At 28.0% G+C, this 25,489-nt stretch overlaps 2 protein-coding genes across 2 annotated transcripts in view; both read right to left on the reverse strand.

Annotated features, from left to right (window-relative positions):
* The window catches only part of LOC127278166 (uncharacterized), a 251,505-nt gene that overhangs the window by 120,850 nt on the left and 105,166 nt on the right, over positions 1 to 25,489 (reverse strand). The window lies entirely within an intron of this gene.
* LOC127278173 (uncharacterized) lies at positions 19,113 to 20,746 on the reverse strand. Its single transcript, XM_051299750.1, has 3 exons — positions 20,525 to 20,746; positions 19,968 to 20,102; positions 19,113 to 19,159 (listed from the first exon to the last, which is right to left on the reverse strand). Exons 1-3 carry the CDS (start codon positions 20,706 to 20,708, stop codon positions 19,128 to 19,130), a joined length of 351 nt encoding a protein of 116 aa, XP_051155707.1. The 5' UTR covers positions 20,709 to 20,746; the 3' UTR covers positions 19,113 to 19,127.

A 25,489-nucleotide genomic window follows, 5' to 3' on the forward strand; every position in this document is an offset into this window, starting at 1 on the left:
AGATGTTTCAATTTTTTAAAAATCTTTCCTGATTGGTCAATTCTATTATTCTACCCAAATGGGCATCCTTACGTATGCTAACAACTGTGAAAGTTAGTATTAGTATTTATTTAAATTAATTACTTTAAGTTGAATATTGATCAAGAATATTTTTCAAAGTCCACTTAAAGCAAGTATATATTTAATTATATATTATTATTTAAATTTTGTTTCATTAAATTGTATAAAAACTAATAGTAATAATAATAATAATTATAAATAAAATATTACCATGATTTATAAGGATTTTTATCATTATTCCTACTCAACATTAATTCACCTTAACTAATGTAATAAAATTGAAATTCACTATAAAATATTCTAACTAAACAAAAATAATCAATTGAAAAGTTACAAGTGTTGTATTATTTTACTAACATCATTTATTTTATCATTTGAAATACGCGCGTTTTTTCTACCAATGAGAGCTGGAGTAACGCAAGCGCAATTGTATTTAGTGGCAGGCGTCGCAGAATATGTTTCCGAACTCTGATGTTATATTATCATGTACAATTTTCTCACATGAGAGCTAAAGTGATAGTCACTTGTATTGTTTGATAGTTATATTGTGAGTAAAAAATGGATAAAATTAATCTAACAGAGGCTGAAACAAAGTTCTTTTTAAGTTTGATTCAAGCCGAAGACTGGATATACAATCCTAAAAAAAAAGTTATTAATGATGTTAAGAGAACACAACTTTGGAATGCCTTACATTCTAGATTAAAAGAATATAATGTCAACATAGAAGGTAAGTTATTACTTTAAAAAAATAGGTAATACTCCTTTTTCTAATCGATAAGGAGGCAATTACTTTCAATGGCAATATTTAAGACATATTCCTTTATGTTAATATGTTTTTAAAATGTTTTATATATGCTTATATATTGACTTAACCTACAAATCTCAATGAAAGAATTAAAGACATCTAAAGAATATGTATACAATTAAAGGCACATTATATTGAAAGAAAGTAGTAGTTTTTACTCTGAAATTACCATTCTTATTCATATTAAACCCATCATATTGCAATTACATCACGGATATAACGATATAATATAAATATGTTACTGTTTCTGCATTAAGTACGTAATTTTATGGTCTTGGTCCAGTTTTTTAATATTTATAAATAATTATTTATTAATATTTCGATTTATAATGGTTTGTAAATCAACGTAAATAGACTGATTTAGCAGCGTATATTTGCTGTTTGAATCATTTGTATACTCTGGGCTGCGAATTAGCTAATTTTCAATGATTCAGCTTTAGAGAGTGGTAAGCAATTGCGAATTGAAATTAATTCTATCTATAATTTTCAAATTAAAAATATTTACTTTATAATCGAATTAATAATTATAATCGAGTATTAATTGTTTTTTCCTCTTTAGATCCTAAAGATAAATGGCAAAAATTGCGGGAAAAATTCGTGAGAAAACATCGAGATAATAAACGAAACTGGTTGTATTTTAACGATATGGAATTTCTCATACCATACTTTCATCATAAAAGGTAATAGTAAACTACTAATATGTCTAGTATTCAATTACATACAGAAATTTTTTTAAATTAATATGTATGGGACGTTCCATGTCGACAAGGACAGGCTTCTGCCCAAAAATGGTTTTGACGGATTTCAATGTTCTAGGGCTTAAAAAATTCGTAAATTTCTATACTTTCGAATGCCGAGTGGCGTTTTTCAAAATTTTAAATGGCGGCTCCAATATGGCGCATAAATGGCAGTAAGTTTGAAAATTTAAAAATAAATTTGTGAATTAAACGTCTTAAAAAATTCCATTCAATCTAAAACACCTCATACAACAGTTTTTGGGGTTTTCCTGGCCGCTGATTACGAATTTAAAGTTATTTTTAATAAATAAGCAAACATAAAATAAATTCCAAAATGGCGGACAAAGATTTTAAAAACGACCAAAAATGATTGAATCTCTATTCTAGGTGGTTTTTCTTGCCGAACGTAAAAATTAAAACAAAGAGGGCCGTACATAGTATTTTATGCATGTACATCTTTCTTTGGAACTTGAAATTTTTAAAAATTAATAATTGTCGAATAGTATTATTAATTATAGAATATAATGAAATTAATTAATAATAAATTATTGATAAACAAAAAAAATACAAATTTATTTTTCCCGGTTATGTATATGAAGTACATCGGGCACAAAGATCCTTTTAGGTATACGTTACTGACAGACACTGCAGAACCTCACTATGCTCTCTACTTTTCCTAGTTTGCAACCGAAGGAAACAGTCTTATCGAACCGGAGCTTGTCGATCTGGCTTCAATTGTAATTTAATGATTTCACATATTAATAATAAAATAATGGTAATTAATTTTTTTTAATAATATTGCCAGTCACAAAACAAACCTATTGATCCAGTTTTATTCCACAATTAGTCGCTTCTTATATGACCATATATGGACATGTTCTAGAAATCATGTGACTCGGGCGGACCAATCAGCGCGTTGCTGGGTCCTACCACGCCGCGTATCCCCACCACTGTAAAAACTATCCTAGCTCGTTCACATTATTTTGGCTTTAATTTAAACTACAATCAGTCTTTTTCAGGACTACCAGTTAGCATAATTCCAAAATCGTTAATTTAAACTACAATCAGTCCCTTTCAGGACTACCAGTTTGCATAATTCCAAAATCGTTAATTTAAACTACAATCAGTCCTTTTCAGGACTACCAGTTTGCATAACTCCAAAATCTTTAATTTAAACTACAATTAGTCCTTTCAAGGACTACCAGTTTGCATATTTTCAAAATCGTTAATTTAAACTACAATCAGTTCTTTTCAGGACTACCAGTTCGCATAATTCCAAAATCTTCAATTTAAACTACAATCAGTCCTTTTCGGGAATACCAGGTTGCATAATTCTAAATCAGTGGCCATTTCAGTTCGCCATTTTGGATCCGCCATTTTGGAATTCCTTTTATTTTTGCTTATTTAATAAAAATAACATTAAATTCGTAATCAGCGGCCATGAAAACCTCCTAGAATAGAATTTCAATTAATTTCGAGCGTTTTTAAAAAAATTTGTCCGCCATTTTGGATTCGCCATTTTGGAATTTATTTTATGTTTGCTTATTTATTAAAAATAACTTTAAATTCGTAATCAGCGGCCAGGAAAACCCCCTAGGAAATAGTTTCAATCATTTTCGAGCGTTTTAAAAAAAATTTGTCCGCCATTTTGGATCTGCCATTTTGGAATTTATTTTATTTTTGCTTATTTAATAAAAATAACATTAAATTCGTAATCAGCGGCCATGAAAACCCCCTAGAATAGAATTTCAATTAATTTCGAGCGTTTTTAAAAAAATTTGTCCGCCATTTTGGATTCGCCATTTTGGAATTTATTTTATTTTTGCTTATTTATTAAAAATTACTTTAAATTCATAATAAGCGACCCAAAAAACCCCTGAGAAATAAGTTTTAAGCCATTTTGATCGATTTTAAAAATTTTGACCGCCATTTTGAATTCGACATTTTGAATTTTGGAAAACTAACATCATATTTGCATTCAGCGACCTCAAAAACTGTTGTATGAGGTGTTGTAGATTGAATGGAATTCTTTAAGACGTTTAATTCACAAATTTATTTTTAAATTTTCAAACTTACTGCCATTTATGCGCCATATTGGAGCCGCCATTTAAAATTTTGAAAAACGCCACTCGGCATTCGAAAGTATAGAAATTTACGAATTTTTTAAGCCCTAGAACATTGAAATCCGTCAAAACCATTTTTGGGCAGAAACCTGTCCTTGTTGACGTGGAACGTCCCGTATATATGAGGCAAAATTCCTGAAATGTCCGAACAAAAAATTAAAAGTTCTCGAATTTAATCCATACTTTTCTAAAATGTTGTTATTGTTGGTGAAAGTCTAAAAATCAATTATTATTGAATTTAATAAAATAGTTTTTGAATTACAACGTTTTTAATTTTTGACTTTTGAAAAAAAAATTTTTTTCAATGTACAATATTTATAAGTAGAATGCATAAAAGTTAACATATGTATAATGATTTTTAAAGCTTTTTTGACGAGCTACACGCTGTTAATAATATTTTTTTTTTTAAATAACATTTGACCTTGAAATTGAAGGTCAAAATGTTAATTTACGTTTATCTCAAAATCGGATTTTTTAAAATTATTTTTAACTATCTCAATGGAAAGCTTGACTAATTTCCTACAAAACATGTAATTTTCAGAGTGGGATCTTTTAAAGTTTTTGAGATATTAATTTATTAATTAATTAATGTTTATAAAAAAAAAATATTTTACAAACGAATAAAGTTACCGTAATTCTGAAGTTAGCAATTGAAACTAAACGTAATTCCGCATCCAACGAGCCCTGTATGAAGTATTTTGGATAAGTAGATTGTTAATAAACAATTAGTTAACATTGCAATTGTTTATTAACAATCCACTTATCCAAAATACTTCATATAGGGCTCGTTGGATGCGGAATTACGTTAAGTTTCAATTACTAACTTCAGAATTACGGTAACTTTATTCGTTTGTAAAATATTTCATTTGTTATAAACATTAATTAATTAATTAATTAATATCTCAAAAACTTTAAAAGATCCCACTCTGAAAATTACATGTTTTGTAGGAAATTAGTCAAGCTTTCCATTGAGATAGTCAAAAATAATTTTAAAAAATCCGATTTTGAGATAAACGTAAATTAACATTTTGACCCTGAATTTCAAGGTCAAATGTTATTTAAAAAAAATTTTATTAACAGCGTGTAGCCCGTCAAAAAAGCTTTAAAAATCATTATATATATGTTAACTTTTATGCATTCTACTTATAAATATTGTACATTGAAAAAAATTTTTTTTTTCAAAAGTCAAAAATTAAAAACGTTGTAATTCGAAAACTATTTTAATAAATTCAATAATAATTGATTTTTAGACTTTAACCAACAATAACAACATTTTAGAATAGTATGGATTAAATTCGAGAACTTTTAATTTTTTGTTCGGACATTTCAGGAATTTTGCCTCATATGTATACATTTTCTTCTTAGTACTCCATTAGTTCCGAAAGTGAAGAACAACCCTAATATGAACCAAGTCATGATGCCTTTAGATGTAGAAGTAGAACCGCAAAATTCAGGTTTGTTTGCATAATTTATTTATTTTATGTGGACATATATATACCGTCAATGCGGGTAACTTCGGACAGTTTTTAATGTTTTTCGTTAATAACTTTTATAACATAATATCTGGAGGTTTGACGTTTGGAATATGCATTCTTTAGGGTCTTGTGTGAAGATATGTGTAGTTGAAAAAATTTTTTTTATCTCTGTTATTTTTTCTCAAGTAAAAAACGAGTGTCCGGAGTTAGCCTCAAAAAGCGGGTAACTTTGGACACTTTATAACTTTTTGCGTAATTTGAAAATATTTAGAATAATTATGTTCGTAAAGTATTTTTTTTAATAAGAAACTATTTTAAAGTTCTCCGACTATTTTTTATAATTTTTTTACAAAAATAAATAAACTAATTAAAATTAATTAATGCTACATTTGAAATATGAACATTATTGAAATTTAACTGTTTTTAATATAATTTTTTGTACATAAAAATGTAATACAATTTTAAATTAAATCAAAATATATATTTGAAGCTTTCGAACATTTGGTAAACGTTTAACTCAATTGACTGTAATCAACGGCAGAAAACGTGTATCTGCCTCTTCCAATGTCTTTTCCTCGGACGACAGATTTGATATTGATCCTTGGAACTGTTTCAATAATTGGCACATTCGGAAAGGTAAAATAAACATTCTTCGGATTATTCTTTTTACGCATAAATTTAATCTCGTATTCATCTTCTGAGATTATATTCATAAGTTGTCCAATACATTTCTTTTCTGATCTGTTTGCGTTTCTGAGGCTCGAAGTGTTCGCCGTATGATCTATCACGATAATAAATTGTCCTTCTTTTAAAACTTCCTCAGCATTTCCGGTTTCATTTTCAGCATTTTCCGTTTCACAAATCGTTGAATTTGAGTCATCATCTTTCAAGATTGATAGGTCATCTAAACTGATACTGTTTCCTGGTGCAACGTTCAACTTCTTTCCTCGTTTTTTTTCACCTGAAGGAGTCTTTTGCCATCTATTTTCTTTCAAAAATTCGAGAAGTGATTCATTCCAAATTTCTGATGACTCTGTGGAATTGTTGACTTCACGTTGAGAAGGCATTCGCTTCAACACTTGTTTTCGATCTACTGGTATGATACCACAACCTCTGAAACCCGAAATTATATTCTTGCTTAAATTAGCTTCAATTTTCTCAAGGCTTTCTTTAAGCAAGCTCGGAAATGACGCTTTTGGAAGAACTCCTCTGTTTTTCAGTTTCCAATTTTCAAGAACATTTCTCCAAGAAATTTTCATTGGACGAAAAAGGGCAACGTCTAGAGGTTGAACAAGATGTGTTGCATTAGGGGGTAGGAGAACAAAAGAGATATTGTTCTAAACACAAGTTGTAATGACCAATGGAGATACGTGACTTGACAGATTGTCTCCAAACATTACTTTGCGACCAGGAAGATTCTTCAAGTAGGGAAGGCATGTTTTCAAAAACCAATCTTCAAATAATTGCATGTAGAACCAACCACTGGAACTTCTGTTGTATCTAGAACCAGGAACACCTCCTTCCACCCACGTCGGATAAAGGTGTGTTGATTTGTATACTGTATACGGTGGCAGCAGTTTTCCGTCTCCTGTAACTGCCATCATCACACTGATACTAGATTTACTCGAGTCTAGTATGCGTTCAGGGTGTCGGGTACCGCGTCGAACGACTACTTTAGCTGAGCCCGGGTCATCAGTGAAATTTGTTTAGTCATAATTGACAATGTTTGCAGGAGGAACTTCAGCAAGTGTTTTTTCCAAATTATCGAAAAATGAATTTATTACTTCTGGTGAAACCTTTGCACGACATCTTTTTATATTTTCGCAAAGACGTAGAGTCAAAGTTGGATTCCGTTTCAAGAAATTTCTAATCCAATCTCTTCCTGGCATATTGTTCTTAAATACCTTGACTACTTTCCCAGAACGGTTTAAAAAAGATTGCACAATCAACTTGGTGTCCAAAATCTTCATCGGAAACCCCCATTCTGAGCATAAAAGTAAAGCTTCCAAAAGATATTTTTCATCTTCAATACTGAGAGCTGTTGGCCTACCATATTTTTTAACATTTTGGCTTTTCAAGTGATTGCTCAATGTACTTTTGGGCACATTGTATTTTTCAGACGCTTTCCGAAGGCTTAATTTATTTCTCCGAACTTCTGAAAGTGCTTTTTGAATTGAGCTTTCCGAATAATAGCAATAATTACGACTTTTTCCTTCTACATTATATATTCGTCCCATGTCCAAAGTTACCCTACAAAATAACATTTCCTCAAATAAAACCTATTTACACAATAATTTGTAAATTTAGGTTATTGAACTCAGTGTGACTTTTATGTCAATGCATAGTAGCTCACATTTTAAAAAGGAAATAGCACTTACCTTGCATATAATCATTCAAAAATAGATTTTTTTCACAAATGGCAATAACCTCCAAAAAAATTCCTTCAAACAAATTAATTTTTTTCTCGAAATTCCTTGATTATTTTTATTTTTAATCTGTCAGAATATATTCTTTGCATGTTCAGTAAAACAAAAGAAATGCTAACTCCTCACGAAAATTATTATGTAGAAGGGAAATACAAAATATTTTCAAAAATGTACAAGTGTCCAAAGTTAGCCGCCTGTCCGAAGTTACCCGCATTGACGGTACAACCTTAATTTTTAGAAAAATCGAATAAAGTTTGCAACTCATTTGTTAAGCAAGCGGTCTAACAAACTCAAAATCTTTCAAAACCGATAACGATTTTGTTGAAGTTGTTGACATTTTAGACACTCTATAAATAAAAAAACTTGACTTTATTTGAGCCAATAGAAAAATTTACCAAAATTTCATCAGATTTTAGTATAAAAAAAATAATCATATTTTAGTTAATGTTTTTATTGCCTTTATCAATGACTTATACTACTTACATTACTTATATACTGATGAATACAGTTTTATGAAACAGGCAATAATTCTTCAAGTGCATTAATAAATAATTCACCTCTAAGGAAAATTCATCCTTACACTTCGAAAATTGCTAAGAAGCATACCACTAATGAAACATTTAATATGGAAGTTGATATTACCATGGATGAAATGGAAAAGGACATTCAAGTTATTGAAGCGGAGAAACTCCCACTTCCACGAAATTATATTGTTCAATCTGACAGCTCTCTCCTTGAAGTTGATGACATGGAAGACATAAATTCAGATCAATGTAATGTTTCAACAACACATTTATTAACGTATCAGAAAGAAACTTCACCTGTAGCCGTAACACTTCCTGTACAGGTGTCCACCATTGGAATATCTTCGTCTTCATCTCTATCTAGAGATTCTACTAATTTCTTAACTGGCGCTTTGAAAACACCCACGCCCTTATTATCAGTAACATCATCATTATCAACATCATGTTCATCAGTAATTGTAACATCATCTTCACTACTGCCAGCAAATGGAATATCCTCGCCGTCAACTATACAAGGCATGTTTTCAACGCCTTCAGCATGTTTCTCCTCAGCTAGTTCACAGTGTTCACATCCACCTTCAAGTTTAACTTTACTCTCTGATATATCTTCAACTAACGCTTTGCAAAGACCACTGTCCTCATTACCAAAAACAACCTCACCAAGTTTTTCAGCCTTTCATGTATCTTCAACAACTGTACCAAAATTAAATTCAATACCTCAATTTTCTTCATCAAAAATATCTTCGGCAGTACCAGTGTCAATGTTTTCCAATGAAATTGCGGGTGGAAAGAAAGCTCCACGTCCAACAACTGTATCTGGGAAGCCAACATCTATTTCTAAACTCACGGTGAATAAAATATCCACTGGCAAAATTGTTCCACGTTGGAAAAAAAAAAAAAAATTGTTCCATCAATGTCCATCATTAAAACGTCTTCAGATCTGTTAGATGCTACAAATCAAGTAAAAGAATACATGAAATGGAAAAAATTAAAAAATTTGTCTCAGATTAATGATAATTCTGGTAAACAAGAAGATATTACAAAAGAGACAATCCCTATTACTGACGATGGTTATTTTAATATAATACAAAGACTTTTTATTCGGTTACCTCTCGAATCTCAAAGAGAAATGCTTCCAAAAATTTTGGATATAATAGAATCATTTGAGTGATAATTATTAATTCAACTAAAAGCGTTGTACTTGTTTTACAAAAGAAACAATATTAACCTCAAGGAAATTATGTATTTAAAAAATGCATAATTTTGTTGAGGTAAATATTGTTTTCTTATTTTTTTTATTTTTTATTATTAATTTTTTAAGCAATGAAGGTTATATTTCTTATAAAAAATTGTCAGAACAAACTGACATTATTAACAATAAGTACTTAGTTTTTAAAGTAAAAAAAACTTTGTAGTAAAAGCATAATCTTACTTAAAAGAATGTCTCACATTAAAGATGGTAATAATCAATGAAAAAATCTGTTGAAGGAAGTTCAAAGCTATCTTCAAACAGTTTGCATTTAAAAGAGACACATTTATTCAATAACAGTATTTTTTAAATTATTCATATAAGCCTAAATGTGCATCTATACCTCTGTCAGTTTGGGCAAGCTAATCGACAGAATGAATTGTCATGGCCGTGTCACTGAATGTGATTGGCTCCATCAACAATTTTATCTTCACTTGAAAATGAAGTTTTTTGTAGAGCAAATCAAATTTAGTGGATCGACCGTGAAAATTTAGTAATGTTCATTTGTTCGACAAAAGTATTGAAGTTCTAAAGGCACCTTTAGCCTGTACAAAAAAGTTTAATCGATTTTTTATTTTGTGAAACAAATGTATTAAAATAAACCAAGAAAAAACAGATATTCCATTATTTAAAAGGAAAATTTCACTAAATGAATAACCCCATATCTTTTTAAATTGAATATAAGAAAGGGATGAACCAATTTTCCATTTAATGAACTTATACGAATTTAAAATTTTCCTACAAATAAAAGTTCATTTAAATGAAGAATCGATGAGATGGAAATTCTTTTATTTAAAAATTTGGCTGAATAAAAAAATCTTTTAAATAGTCATTAAAAAAATAGCGAAATAATGTTTTATTATATAAGAATTATGATGAATAAATATTGGCCAAATGCCGAATTGTTGAAAACTGTTTGTTGTTAAATAAAGTTATGTTACCTACTAATTTAGTGAAATAGAGAATTCTACATGTATATTCTGTGAAGTACAAACCCTGTCAAACTTTATTATTTAGAAATCTATATAAAAAATGATTATAAGTTCAAAGCAAGGTTTAAAAAAACATACAATTTTTTAAAATTAAATTTTATATCTAACGCAGTAGTTCTTTATTTCAAAAATGACCTTTTCAACTAATTAAAAACCTCTTTTTCACCTATGAATGAATTTTTTATCCATTGTGATCCTTGTAACTATAAAGAATGTTTAAGGCCAATGTAAAAAGTAATTATCTCGAGTTTAGATGAAAAGTATACATAAAAATTATATATTATTAAAATGGTTTAGCAGGAATAACGTGAAGTCACACTGTTTCTTTGATTATCCCATACACATTATTTTCAGCGTAAAGCTCCTTCCTCTGTATGAAAGTAGGCAGCAAGCATGTTCCTCTGTTCAAAAACATCTTGCGGAACTTCAATATTGTCCTCTTCAACTTCATTATTTTCATTAAAGACATTTTGTCTGTTTTCGTTTTCTTGAACATACATCCTTTCATTTTCATCTAATAATAATTCTTCTGTTAAGACAAAATTATGCAGACATACCAAGGCTTGTACAATAGATATGGATGTTTGCAATTTAAAATCCATTCTGCTTTTTAAAATTGTCCACTTATTTGTAATTAAACCGAAAGCATTCTCGATGCAATTTCGAGCCCTGGACAGTCTAAGAAGAATAAGAAATATTAAAAAAAAATTTTTAAAAACTTTGGAATTATAATTTGTATGTGTATTACATTCTAAGAAACATGGAAATTGTGTTGAAAACTATTTCAACAAAATTATATTCATCAGGTTCTATTTCCATATTCCTCGCTTATTACATATAAACTAAAATTATCGAAGTAGTTATTATTTTCTAATCATTTACTTATAGTTAAAGTAATTCTGTATCTCATTTAATCCACGATTTCTATCAAAAGGTTTCATAAGATAACGCTTAAATGGAAAAATTGCATCTCCGATAAAACAAAAGGGTAATACAATATCAGTCCCTGGTATAGCAGCATCTGGAGGTAGATCAGCTTCATTGTTTTCAAGAGCTATGCTAAAGTCGGTGTGATTAAACGCAGAAAGATCACTGACTGAACCTAGAAGAACGCATTATTAACTTTTACACATGAAGTAAAAATAGTGGTATTTTGAAAAAATGAGTTACCGTAATCTCTAACATCTACCCAAGTGAACCGATAATAAGCATCACAAGCCGCTAAAAGTTTGAAGCTAAAAAATTTTTGTAGTTAAAAAACATCGTTCCCGAATGTGGTCTAGTGCACCAAGGCAATTTGGAAAATCCCAATTCTCTCTGAACCCACGGGCAACAATTTGCCAATCAAAGGCGTCTTTTCTTCTTAAGTAGATGTGAGACAAGCAATCCCATATTATAGGACACACTTCAGCAATTATTCTGTAGGTAGTTGAATGACCAATGCGAAAAAAATTTGCTGTTGTACGATTACTGTCGCCATTCGCTAAATAACTGAAATCAAATTACTTTACAGTGCATTTTATTGTTACAAATTCAGCAAAGTAAAGCTGTAGAAAATTGTAATAAAAAATTAATACTCGAATTAGTCTATTTGAAGCAGAAATTTTTTAAACTAAATTGAAAAAGTTAATTTTTGATTGAGATGACCATCAGCTTCAATATAGGATTCCAAATTTGATTTGATTTTCGCTACAACATTTCAAACTGATAATGATCCTACAGAAAATTTAAAATAGAAATTTAAAAACTTTTTAGTTTAAAATGAAGAATACTTTTGTGAAATCTAAACTAATTTTCAAGTCATCTGTGTCATTGTTAAGCTTTTAATTTATTAATTGGTTATTCAATATTGATAAATGTAAAAAGTTAAAAAACATTCTGCTACTTTTTTAAGCTTAGTAATGTTCGCAAACAAATAACTAATTAACCTACATGTTTTCGAAAATGTTTTTCCTGCTCTTTCGAATGATTTAAAAATTCGTTCAACAATTTAAATTTCAACTTTTTTTGAAAACCAAAACATTTTTTTACTTCTTTTTAAAAAAGAACTTTCTTATTTCTATCTTTTCTATCTTAAAATAAAGCGTAAAATATATATTTTCAATACTAAAAATGATAAGAATGTCGTTCTTTTTTTTCGAAATATTAATTAATTAATAAAAGTTAATAAAAAGTGAGATTTTTTGAAATAAATGAAGTTAATGAGATTATAAACTTATTAATCGAAAGTTCATAAAATACCGCATCCAACAAACCTTATATGAAGTAGTTCGGAGTAATAGATTTTTATCAATCAATTACTTGTTATTGTAATTGTTTATTTTTGTTTAATTCACTAAAAACTTAGAAATCTTAAAAACTTTTTTCTATTGCATCACGTAAGAAATGTTACTTCATTTGTATTTCATTCAGCTTTTTATGCCAATTAAATATTAAAATGTATTATTTTGAATGACTCGTAGCTGGCAAAAGACAAGTAACTTAAGGCATGTAAACCCACTCACAAAAAGGTATTTTCATCTTAGAGGCAAATAAATTTCATTTAAATAACAATAATTTTTATTTGTTTCAAATATAGTTTATTCGTATTGTATTATTTTAATAATAGTTTATTCGGTTGTATCTAAACGATATTTTTGAAACAGAACTTCAGAAATTCAGACCTTCTTCATAATTCTTGGTAAATATAAAAAATTACATATATTTTACATAATTTCAAGTTCTTTCATTTTTTGTAGGAACGTTCTAATTTGGAATAGTTATTTAGATCCGGAAAAAAGAATAAAACTAGACTCCTGTTTGAAACAAACACCTATGAAATTCACAATTTAAAATAGTGCACAGCTTATTAAAAATATATAAAAGGTAACAAATAAAATATTTTATAGAACAAAAACAAAGTATTTTCAACTGTACTTACTTCAAAGTTATTACCAAACGAAGTCTTTTTGATAAAGGTCGCCGAATGCTGGCTTTTTGAAGCCTATGCACAATTAAGTTATACAGGATTTCAAACTGATTTGGTGTCATTCGAGTCATTTTGTAGAACTCTTCATGGTCATTTTGCATGTAATATAAAAAAAGAGTTTGGTATGCACCAAACAATTCCCGCAATTCACTTCTTATGTGCGGTTTTACCCACCACCGACGAAAGTAAGACTTGTTTTGACACCATCGCATATACAAATTTACTACATTTAACCATGCGGCAATTATAGAAAGCATATGCATAAGAATAACTATCATTATGTTATCAAAATTCGTTCAACACAATGATTTTCTCTGCAATGACAGTCTCTAATTAAAATATATCAGAATAAAATGTTGCAAATGAACTAACAAAATAAAGTTTAATAACCATATTTTGCGTTTTATTTTCTAATCAAATAAGTAAAACATATTTTTTATATACCCACATGTGAATTGTATTATTAAAAAATAATCAAATAAGGATTTGTTATTGAAGGGTAGAATGACAAAAGTAGTCAAGCTTCAATTCATGTTTTTAGAAGAAATAAAGAAATATTTAAAAATTCTGCTGTTTATTTAAAAGAAATGAAGAAAACCTTTTTGAGGTATAACGTTTTAATAGAGGAAAAACAATTTGATGAAATAAACCTACATATGCTTACATATCCTTTAAACATTAATTGTGAAAAATGTACAGTTTAATGAAAAACTAAAAAATTATTAACAGAATTAAAAAGAAAATCCATTTACAGAAATGTTGAAAACAATTTCCTTCATTTTTGTACAGAAAAATATTAAATTAAAATAATTGGCGCTTGGCTACTTTTGTTATTTTACCCTTCATTTAGTCTTTTTTCAGTTACTGCGATTCGAATTCAAATACTTTATTAATTAATCTTAAAAGATATGGAAACCAAAAAAATAAATTAACCATCTGGAGAATTAATTTCTATCTCTTAATCAAAATCATATTAAAATTATTTAAAAATGGAATATATTTGAATTATTGATGTTAATTCATTTTGATCGTATTACTTATTTACTCAAATATAATTCAAATTATCTGCCAATTTTATAATTTTTACAATTTAAATTCAATTTAGTAATTAATCATATTAATTAATAAATACTTTTACAAAAAAGGCAAAATAAAATAATTAAATGAACACAAACAAAGTGTAACCATAACCTCACTTTTCTCACAAGACAACAATCAATAAAATAACATGTATATTCTATATACATTTCACTGCTTAATAATTAAACTGCATTGTCAATTTCTGAACTTACACTAATTATACTTATTATTGTGAAAAGTAAACTAAAATTATTATCATTGTCTCTGATAGTTCACTTAACAAACATTTGCTGCAAGATGCCAAGTCGAAACAGTTGGCAACAGCACGTCTGTGACGTCAGCGCGTACACGTCCACGTCAGACGTGTACGTACTATCGTGCCCATTGTAGAACCAACTTGAAAAAGAGGACACGTCGCGTTTGAGTTGAAGAAAAGGACACGTCGAATTTTATATTTTTTTAAGAAAATTTAAGTTGGTAACAGTTTTTTTGAGGTTGACATTTAAATATTTATTTATTTATCACTTAACTGAAATAAATTATATTGGTTAGAATGGTTAAAAATTAAATTATAATATTGAAATTTTAACCTTGTAATTCTATCTTAATTAATATTTTTGTTTAATACAATTTTCAGTTTTCGCTAAGTTACAAAAATTAAAATTATAATTATCCTTATTAAAAGATGAAAGATGTATGTCCAGCAAAAAATTTATAACTTCAAAAATTTTTCGGGTCGTTTATGTGTAAACTGATAAAAAATATTTTGATTGTAGGAAATAAAACTTAAATATAAAAGACAAATAATTACACCATAAAATAAAATAACAATTTTTATTATTATTAAATTAATTAAATTATTATTAATAAATTAGTATTTAAATGTCAACCTCAAAAAAAGTGTTACCAACTTAAATTTTCTTAAAAAAATATAAAATTCGACGTGTCCTTTTCTTCAACTCAAACGCGACGTGTCCTCTTTTTCAACGAAAATCCGACGTGTCCTTTTTTTCTACTAACCCAGCGGTTTATACACGTTTTTAAGGTATAATTACAATAGTGATTATTTTATTTGATCATATTTAAATTTGAAAATCCTTATTGGAGTCTCTTGTTGCAATAAATGTCATGAAAAATGTCATTTGCTACAAAATTAATGTTTTTTCTAACGAACACACGAATCTCAAGGGTGCCAATAATAACTTAAACAGTATGGCTATCACACCTCGAAAAAACTTGGCCATCTCTCCTAATGTCAGGAGAAAAATTCACACAACTAAAATATAAATAAATAAATAAAATTTTTGAAGAAATGTAAAGTTATGACAAAGCTTGGCTCATGTACTTTAAAAAAAATGAAATTCAAAATTATTCTACAAAATAACATAATACCAGTGGGAAACGTAAACTCATCACTTTTTTCAAAACTATAGTCAAAATAACAAATCAGTTCTTTACTTACTTTTTTAATATTTTTCGTCAATTTTTTTTAATTGTGTTTTGACACAAAACAAAGCGATATTTAATAAGCGATACTTAGCTGCAAATTCTATATAAAATATTTAAATTGGCCATCTTTCCCGCATGGCCAACAGAATTACGCACCCAACAAGCCCTATATGTAGTATTTTAGATAAGTAGATTGTTAATAAACAATTTCAATGCTAACTAATTGTTTATTAACCTTTATGTTCAGAACGTAAGGAATAAGGTTTTATTATGTAACACCTTAAATTTTTCTATTATGTCCATTTTAAGATATTACTCTCTAAATCTGAATAAGTGAAATTCCACTTATTTAAAGTGAATATTCACTTATTCCATGTTTCAAAAGTCTTCCACGTAGAATAAGTGAATATTCACTTATTCAATAAGTGAATTATTTTCACTTATTCATAAGTTTATATACACTTATGAATAAGAGAATATGCACACTTAAAATAAGTAAATATTCACTTATGAAAGACGTGATTTATGTTCACTTATTGAATGAGTGCAAATACACTTATTCAATAAGTTAAATTCTTTTGCCTTATTCAAATAGAAATAAAGAAGTAATTTTTTCAATATAGACCTTATTATAATTAATTTTGGTAAGATGGCCTTTGGTTTCGAACTTCTAAATTGATCTCTTAAATTTCAAGATCAAAAGCCCTCTTACCAAAATTAATTAGAAATAAATATCTGTGAAACGTGTTTTGTTGTGAAAGCATAATATTTATTTTCATTCAGTTTATACAAATGTTTAAGAAAATACTTGTATTAATAATAGAAATATTTCAGAAAAAAAACCTTTTTAACGCATAAAGTTTTTTTATAAACTATAATAAAAAATTATAACTCAGCATATTTTTTGTTTAAATTAGAGTCATTTTGTTTGCATAATAATACTGTTATTTAAACCTAAAAACATTTCTTAATATCACATTTCTCATCAAAGTGATTGCGCACTTTAAAAACAAAAATTTATTACTTATTAAAAGATAGAGTAAATGCAGGCAATGAGTCCTTTAATTTATAATATGCTTTAAAAAATTGCAACTATTTATTATTTCGAAAAAAATGCAAAATATAAAATTGTGTCCTTAAGGGTCCGAATACTAGCGCATTTACCCTATTCAGTTAACCCGAACATTTTAATGTAATTCGTACTTTTACTTAAAAGAACTAAATTTTTTAACGTTATAACTAAGTCAAATAAAAGTCTAATAAACGTAACTCACTTGCGCTAATTTGTATTACATATTACTCGCAGAATGTCAGAACCGGGTTTTACTAATACATTTTAGTTATAATTTAATAAAATGTAAACATTTAAACAATTAGAAGAATCTTATGAAAATTATCGAAAAAAATTAAAAGTTTATTAGTGAATAGTTATGAAAGACTGTTTAAGTTCACGTTCAGTGAACTCACAGCGCTACTTAAATTTTGGTTTTTAATCTTAAAAATATAAGTTTCGATAAACATGAAAAAGTTTTTTAAATGGACCGGATATTCCAAATTTAAAACGTAGTACGTTTTGAACAATAAATCGAACGCTGAAATAATATCAGACTTAGCATGTCTTTGAAGCGGATGGTCATCTGCGATGACAAAGTAGTTTGGAGTTTCCCCATTGATGAGAAGAATGTAAGGTTGTACAGAACCAGAACTATTTGTCCGTTTTTCCTTTATGAACTCCGTTACATTCGTATTCATCTGTAAAATTTTTTTTTAAACGAAATTTTTGATAAACTGTTTCGCAACAAAAATTTATTACCAATATTATTCTCATTAATGAACTTACAGCTTCTATTTCGATGAACATAGTTAGGCCTACTTTGCCTATTTTTTTCCGTTGTCAGTTGCTTTTTCCTTACCAACTGATTTTCTCTTGAATTTGGACGAATTCGGAACCGGTAATAGCAAGCCCTATTGAAAAAAACACGTATAATTATACGTATAATAATATGTATAATAATATGTATAATAATACGTATAATTATACGTATAATAATACGTATAATTATATGTATTATTATATGTATTATTATACGTATAATTATACGTATTATTATACGTATAATTATACGTATAATAAAACATACGAATTTGAAACAAGAATTATACGTATAATTATACGTATAATAATACGTATAATAATACGTATAATTTTTTTTTTTTTCAATAGGGATATATTTTTGTTTATTAATATATACCTAAATATTATAAAATATAGACACGTATAATTATATATATTATTATATGTATAATTATACGTATAATTATACGTATAATTATACGTATAATAATACATATAATTATACGTATAATAATACATATAATAATACATATAATTTTACGTATTATTATACGTATAATTATAATTCTATTAAAAATTTAATAATAATTTTATTTTTTCTTTAGTATTAATAAATCATGTGAAAAATAGAATTTCTTTATATTGTTTATTTAAAAAATTTGTCAATTCAAGAAAGGTACAAAGATAACCACAATAATATAATAGTTAATTGTTATTTGTCGTTTTGCAATTTGTCGAAGAAATTATAATAACAAACAAACATTCAACAGAAGGTTATAGGTTTAACAATTATTTAAACAATTAATAGTTGTTATTTTCTAACTTTTGATACACATAACCTGGCAAGTTGAACATTTTTTCACATTTTTTAGTTAATCAAGCTGAGTAGTATGAAATCGAGATATTATATTATTTTCACAATTTAGTAATTGTTTAAACAACTAATTATTTGTTATTTACTAACTTTTGACACACATCCCTATTAAAAATCCATGTGCAAGATCTTTACTTTAATTAAATTGGTAATAAAATAGATTTGATGATAATAATTTGACAATTAAAGATTTAAAAAATATTAATATTAATAAATCTTCACTTAAAACGTTACTATTTAAATAAAAATTTTAAAACTCTTCTGAATATTTAAACAAAAAAAAGTTTTCAGGTTTTTATTTTATTGAAAGAAAAATTGAATTATACACTTATGTTTATTTAACTTTATTACTAGAGTTAACTTTTTATTTTAATAACGTATATAATTTAAGATAAAAAAATTAAATTTGAAAAGGTGATATTGTATGGACAAATTATAAATTCATTTTGTTCGAAGGATACTCAAATTTTATTTTATTTAGTTTACATTTGGGAGCTCCATTCTCACCAATTACTCTTGATGATCAGTATTCAATCTTCTTTCTGTGAACAAAAGAAGATCATTATTTGAATGATTCGCATGGAGTGGGGAGGTCGTTTTCGTTGAAGTAAAGGACCCCGGAAGAAATATATTAAATATTGCTTTCGGTTAAATTTTTTTAAACTTTTTTTTAGATAGATTTTAGCATGTAGAAAAAAAGTTTCCTTTGCAAAAATGTCCTATTAATTATACTTTCTAAGATATTAAACCATAAAGTTTAAATTTAAGTAACATTTTAATTACAAGATAACGTAAAAAAAAGTACAATTAATATTATGAAATACTAAATACAGTGGTACTTATGTTTTTTTGAGTCGATGATTACAAGTTTCAATAATCAAAATGGTCGATCCAATATGGCGGAACAAAAAATTTAAAATGTTGAGCAAAACTCATGAAAATCACTAGTCAGAGGTTTTTGCAATATCAGATCACGAATCCAATGTTAGTTTTTAAGAATTCAAAAGAGTAACTTCAATACATGGTTGACAAAAAAATAATAATTAATTGTACATTTTTTAACGTTATCTTGTAATTCTAATGTTACTTAAATTTAACATTTATGTTTTAATATCTTAGAAAGTATAGTTAATAGGACATTTTTGCAAAGGAAACTTTTTTTCTACATGCTAAAATCTATCTAAAAAAAGTTTTAAAAAATTTAACCAAAAGCAATATTTAATATATTTCCTGCGGGGTCCTTTACGTGCCTTTCTACGATTCAGGCGCTCAATTGATAATTAAATTAATCAAGTACTTTCTGTCGCAATTAGTATATTTTGTTAAGAATTTAAAAATTAAAAAACTTACTTTTGATTGTCTCCGGGTACAATCGTCGCCTCACAGTATTAATATGTTGGCTCAAATGAAACCCCACTTTCCTTACTTCTAATAATTTAGACACATTATTGAAGTTTAGTTTGTCTAAGCGATCTTTGAAACAATCTGAAAACAAATTTTATTAAATTTATTAAAAATTTTTGATTTTTAAAAATTCTGATTATTTTTTAATTCTAGGCCGCAAAAGAAAAAAATTTGAATCCAATTTTGAATTTATGACGAGTTGAACTAAGAATTATTAAAATTTTTAGTTATTAAAAATAAAGTTTTTTGCTTTTATTTTTAAAACAAATTACTCCAACAAAAATAATTTGTTGAGAAAAAAATTGCAAAATTTCATTATTTATAAAAATTTAAAATTAGAAAATCAAAATTCAAAAAAAAAATTTTTAAACATGCGGGTTAAAGTTGAAGTATATGGTTTCACACACATGTCCTTTTAACATCTGGTATTTGAATTAATAAAAATATATGACTAATTATTTTAAAAAGTAGGTTTAATTAATGAAATAAAAATTTTTACTTACTAATCAATACTCTCTTTTTTGGAGAAGATAATTTTCTTCTTGGCGACCTGCCAGGAATTTGTATTAATTCATTATTATTTTGTAAATATGAATTAGCAAGTATGTGGTCCTTAAACATACTTGTTGCCAAATATTTAATAAATTTACTATTGTCTTTTTGGACAGATATTAAGTCCCAGGCCATTTCTGATACGTAGTATCCGTCCCCTAGATGTATTGATTTGATCTAAAAAATGAACGCATACTAGATATATTGAAAATGCTTTAAGAATATTCTTACATGTCTACATTTATTATTAATAATAATAAAAATTTAATTGGTTAAATTCCAATCTTTTTCTTTAGTTATACATTTTTTAAGTTTTAGTTTTACAATCATCAGGTAAAAAATTAAAGCACTACAATTTGAAAATATATTTTTAAATACTAAGGAAATTTTTGAAATACACCAAAAATTTGTGTGTGGTTTAATCCCAACATTGCGTTCAGTTTCACCCCATATAGAAACAGTTGATTATTTCTTACAAAAATTTAAGAAAACATTAATTTCAAGTATCCCGGTAAGAAGCGAGAAATAGAGAAAGATTGAAATTTTGCATATATTAAGCATAAGTTGATCATTTTCAATTTATTTGAATGGGTGAATTTACGGTTTTACTCAATACCTCAGTGAACATTAAAATACACTACCGTCGGAAATTGTCGGTACGATTGACGTGCGCGGGATGAAATGTTGATGTCGCACCTAAATTAAGATATTTTAAGTTTGAGAAAAGCTAGAGACTTGAAACTTAGATCACCTGAAAGCTGATAAAATTCTGCTTCTGAATATATACCTAGAATTTCTTTTCGACTTTCTGGAGCGATTATAACACTGGAAAGATTTCGAAAAAAAACGTCTAATTTTCCCAATTTCGTACCCAGTTTTTGATTCCCTGCATAATCTAGGAAAATGCAAGGAAAAATTTGTAACTCCTACAACATAATCTTTAAGATCTTACAAGTAACACTACCCAAGTGCCAATCGCCGATTGACGTGAGTCTTTGCGCATTTTTTAGAGGAGCTAAAAATATTTGATACGTACATTTTTATATCGGCAATGAAGATGTTTTAAGGGTTAAAAACAGGGGTTGAAAAGTCATATTTTGAGTGGCAAAATATACATATCATGATCATTAAAGAAAGTTTAATTAAAATCATTATTTCATTATTTAAAAAATGTTTGACACTTCTTTCTTGATTTCCTAAAAGATACTGCTCGGTAGAAATTACCGTTATAAACCTTTTTGAATGGGGTGAGTGAAACCTTTAACCCTTTAAGAACCAAATATACAAAATTTTTGCATGATTTCACAACCAATTTTTCAAAGTGATTTGAATCGCTTGAAACTTGTTACTCGGGGGTTTTCGGGGTCGCTGATTACGAATTCGATGTCAGTTTTTCAAAATTCAAAATGGCGGATCCAATATGGCGGAAGACATTTTGAAAATCAACTGCAATTTGATTGAAACTTGTTATTCGGGGGTTTTCGGGGTCGCTGATTACGAATATTTTGCAATTTTGAAAATTGATTTTAGAATCCTAATTAGGAACCTTAAAAATCCACAGATACTTTATTTTTTATCTATTCTACATGAGTTTCGTTACGAAATTATAATCACCCCTTTCCCAATTTTTCGCCCACCATATTGGATCCGCCATTTTGAATTTTGAAAAACTGACATCGAATTCGTAATCAGCGACCCCGAAAACCCCCGAGTAACAAGTTTCAATCAAATTGCAGTTGATTTTCAAAATGTCTTCCGCCATATTGGATCCGCCATTTTGAATTTTGAAAAACTGACATCGAATTCGTAATCAGCGACCCCGAAAACCCCCGAGTAACAAGTTTCAAGCGATTCAAATCACTTTGAAATATTGGTTGTGAAATCATGCAAAAATTTTGTATATTTGGTTCTTAAGGCCATGTCCAAGTCGAGTCAGCTGTTCCTTTGAAGTTTCAATGGAACAGCTGACACGACTTGGACCTGGCCTTAAAGGGTTAAAGGTTTCACTCACCCCATTCAAAAAGGTTTATAACGGTAATTTCTACCGAACAGTATCTTTTAGGAAATCAAGAAAGAAGTGTCAAACATTTTTTAAATAATGAAATAATGATTTTAATTAAACTTTCTTTAATGATCATGATATGTATATTTTGCCACTCAAAATATGACTTTTCAACCCCTGTTTTTAACCCTTAAAACATCTTCATTGCCGATATAAAAATGTACGTATCAAATATTTTTAGCTCCTCTAAAAAATGCGCAAAGACTCACGTCAATCGGCGATTGGCACTTGGGTAGTGTTACTTGTTAGCTTTAAAAGTAATTTTTAAGACTTAAAAAATATTGTTTCGTTTTTGAGATAAGTTGAAAAATGTCAGAGCATGTTTTTTACACAACTCAGCGTCAAAGATTAGTTCTTGCATCCCCGCTGCTTCGCCCGTTCCTTGCGCCAGGGCCGAATATGCGTGCGGGCCCCTGCTTGAAACCCGTCTTGTATTTTCTCACATTTACAGTTATTGATTATTAGAATATTAATTAATTTATTTAAAAAATGTTATATTTTAGGTAAAATTTAACCAAAAGTTTTAATGTAGATACAAAAATTAGTCTCGATTAAAAGGGCAGAAAGTGCATTTTCAGAAAATATTAATAATAATAAAATATTTATAACATTTATAATAATCAATAACTGTAAATGTAAGAAAATACAAGACGGGTTTCAAGCAGGGGCCCGCACGCATATTCGGCCCTGGCGCAAGGAACGGGCGAAGCAGCGGGGATGCAAGAACTAATCTTTGACGCTGAGTTGTGTAAAAAACATGCTCTGACATTTTTCAACTTATCTCAAAAACGAAACAATATTTTTTAAGTCTTAAAAATTACTTTTAAAGCTAAGATCTTAAAGATTATGTTGTAGGAGTTACAAATTTTTCCTTGCATTTTCCTAGATTATGCAGGGAATCAAAAACTGGGTACGAAATTGGGAAAATTAGACGTTTTTTTTTCGAAATCTTTCCAGTGTTATAATCGCTCCAGAAAGTCGAAAAGAAATTCTAGGTATATATTCAGAAGCAGAATTTTATCAGCTTTCAGGTGATCTAAGTTTCAAGTCTCTAGCTTTTCTCAAACTTAAAATATCTTAATTTAGGTGCGACATCAACATTTCATCCCGCGCACGTCAATCGTACCGACAATTTCCGACGGTAGTGTATATATATTAATTTTTGTTGAAGATATTACGATTTTCGTAGGTGAGTCGTATATGTCCCATGGGGGCACAGAAAAAACATAGTCTCATTTTGATATGCATCAAAAATGAGTCAATGCTAAACGACATAGACAGTGGCGCCACCAACCTGACTCATTTTTGCTGCATATCAAAATGAGTAGCATACGCTATCATTTTGAGTTCAGGTTTTTTCTGTGGGTGAAGGGGCTAATGTATTAATTTTTTAAGACTTTAATTTCGAGTTTAATTTGAAACATTTCGCTAAAAACTCAAAAAGAGTCAAACCAGATCATTCTTACTGCACGTCAAAATGAAAAGCGTATACGGTTCTTATTTTTGAGTTCCTTTTTTTCTGCGTTTAGAAGAAAAGAAAAGCTGTATAATTTATTTTCAAGCAAAATCTGATGTAAATTAAAAAGCTAAAATAATTTTAAAAAATGGCCATCTTACATGTACATTTCGGATGAATTGGCCAACAGCAGTTTTTTAATAAACATTAATGTTTAAATTGTTATCATTGCAATATTTAAATAATATTTAAAACATCAATAAAAGTAGAGCGACTAATAAAATTTCATACAAAAGAAGATATTTTCCAAATAAACTTAGAAGCAGATATCAAATATCGCAAATGTTTGAAAGAAAGCATGTATCTTGAATAATTATTAAATAAGAAATACACTGACTTGATATGGAACTTCCATCCAAGGTGAAACAACTTACCATACGCTAAAAATGATAATGTAAAAATACAAAATTAAAAAGTACTCTATATTGTAAATAGAAATGAACCTACCTTACTGACATAATAAAGTATTTCCAAGAAAATCTATTGACACTTTATTCAAATTAACTTCACTTATTCTGATTATCACGTGATAGACTTATTCACAAACAATTGTATTTTTTTGAAAATTATTAAGAATATAAAATCTAAAAAAAATTATTAAAAAACTAAGTTTATTAAACTGTTCATCAATGTTTTACATAACACTGTTGCATTTTAGAAAGCTCAGCTTTTATGTTATTTCTCCACGACGCTATATAATAATGCCAATCGTGTTCGCTATAATTTTCCTGTAATCTACAGGCAAAAAAAGTAACTGTATATGTGACGCGCTCCAAGGAAAGGCAAAAAATTGTAGCTTATGTTTGTGATTTTTAGAGTAAAAATACACAAAGGGAATCAACTCTCAATATAAATTATTGGTGTTTAAATCTTCATAACATTGAAAATATTAAATAAAAACTGATTTTACTTTACATAATAAAAAAATCGGACAAGTGCGAGTTACACTCGCACTGAAATCGAGGGTTCCGTACTCGAAGCGAACTTATTTGGTATAAAAACAAATATTTGAAAAATATGTGTTGTATGTTAAATAATAAAAGTGATACAAAAATGAGTAAATGAGGTTCATTTGAGGTAAATTTAATAAATTAATGAAAGTTAAAAAATCAATAATTCGCATTTTGGCTATAAAATTTTGTGCTTTAATTGAATTTAAATCACCTAAATGAGTTAAACAAAATAATTGCTTCCTCCGCGAGGTAGCCAAATTTTTATGAAATGAACATAAAGAAACCCTTGTTTTATTTTAGAGTTATGAATACTGAATAAATAAACTTAAGCAAAAAGTCCACTTTTTCCACTTCTTATCATGTTTATTAAGTTATTTCTATAATC

This window comes from Leptopilina boulardi, unplaced genomic scaffold, assembly GCF_019393585.1.
Source record: "Leptopilina boulardi isolate dan_hultmark-lab unplaced genomic scaffold, ZJU_Lbou_2.1 LbouV2_197, whole genome shotgun sequence".
NCBI classification, from domain to species: Eukaryota; Metazoa; Arthropoda; class Insecta; order Hymenoptera; family Figitidae; genus Leptopilina; species Leptopilina boulardi.